Source organism: Gracilinanus agilis, chromosome 5 (assembly GCF_016433145.1).
Source record: "Gracilinanus agilis isolate LMUSP501 chromosome 5, AgileGrace, whole genome shotgun sequence".
NCBI lineage: Eukaryota > Metazoa > Chordata > Mammalia > Didelphimorphia > Didelphidae > Gracilinanus > Gracilinanus agilis.
This window is the reverse complement of record NC_058134.1, coordinates 120,953,992-120,954,578: the sequence shown is the minus strand read 5'-3', so window position 1 is coordinate 120,954,578 and position 587 is coordinate 120,953,992. Positions and strand designations below refer to the sequence as shown.

At 67.8% G+C, this 587-nt stretch overlaps 1 protein-coding gene across 1 annotated transcript in view; it reads left to right on the top strand.

Moving 5' to 3' along the window:
• The first annotated feature begins 311 nt into the window (after positions 1 to 311).
• Positions 312 to 587, top strand: part of MKLN1 (muskelin 1) — a 240,632-nt gene continuing 240,356 nt past the window's right edge. Inside the window, exon 1 of the mRNA XM_044679015.1 lies at positions 312 to 415. Within this exon, the coding sequence (XP_044534950.1) occupies positions 318 to 415 (98 nt within the window). The 5' untranslated portion in view covers positions 312 to 317. The remainder of the gene's footprint in view (positions 416 to 587) is intronic.

The following is a 587-nucleotide window of genomic DNA, read 5'->3' as shown; positions in this document are numbered from 1 at the left end:
TAAGGTCTCTTACCCCCCTAGTTATCAGCTTAATGCAATACAGGAATCTCGATTTGAGATACCCAAGGGTAGTAGAGAGGACGGGGTCCTCTCGGGGCTCGTTGGCTCCACCAGGTGCACTTCGGGGAAAGATGCTCTAGAGAGCTTCGGGAGGCGTGCGGATGCAGAGCACAGGCAGACACCTAGCCGCGAGTGCGCGCCCGCTGCGACGGACGGGGCTGCGGCCCCTTTAAGAGCAGGCCCCGCCCCTGCCCTCCTGTCCCCTCGGCGCTGCCAGCGTCGGCGGCGGCCGCGGCGGCGGGTTGGGAGCTGACAAGATGGCGGCTGGCGGGGCTGGCGCTGCGGCGCCTGAGAGCCGGCTGCTACCTTACGCGCTGCACAAGTGGAGCTCCTTCTCCTCCACCTACCTCCCGGAGTGAGTGCGGGGCCCGCCCGGGGGACTGCGCCCCGACCCTGGGGGCGGCGTAACGGGGGAGCGGGGGCGGCGAGGAGAGGCCCGGGCCTGCTGCTGCTTGCTGCTGCTGCTGCTGCTGCTGCTGCTGCTGCTGTTGCTGCTGCTGTTGCTGCTGCTGTTGCTGCTGCTGTTG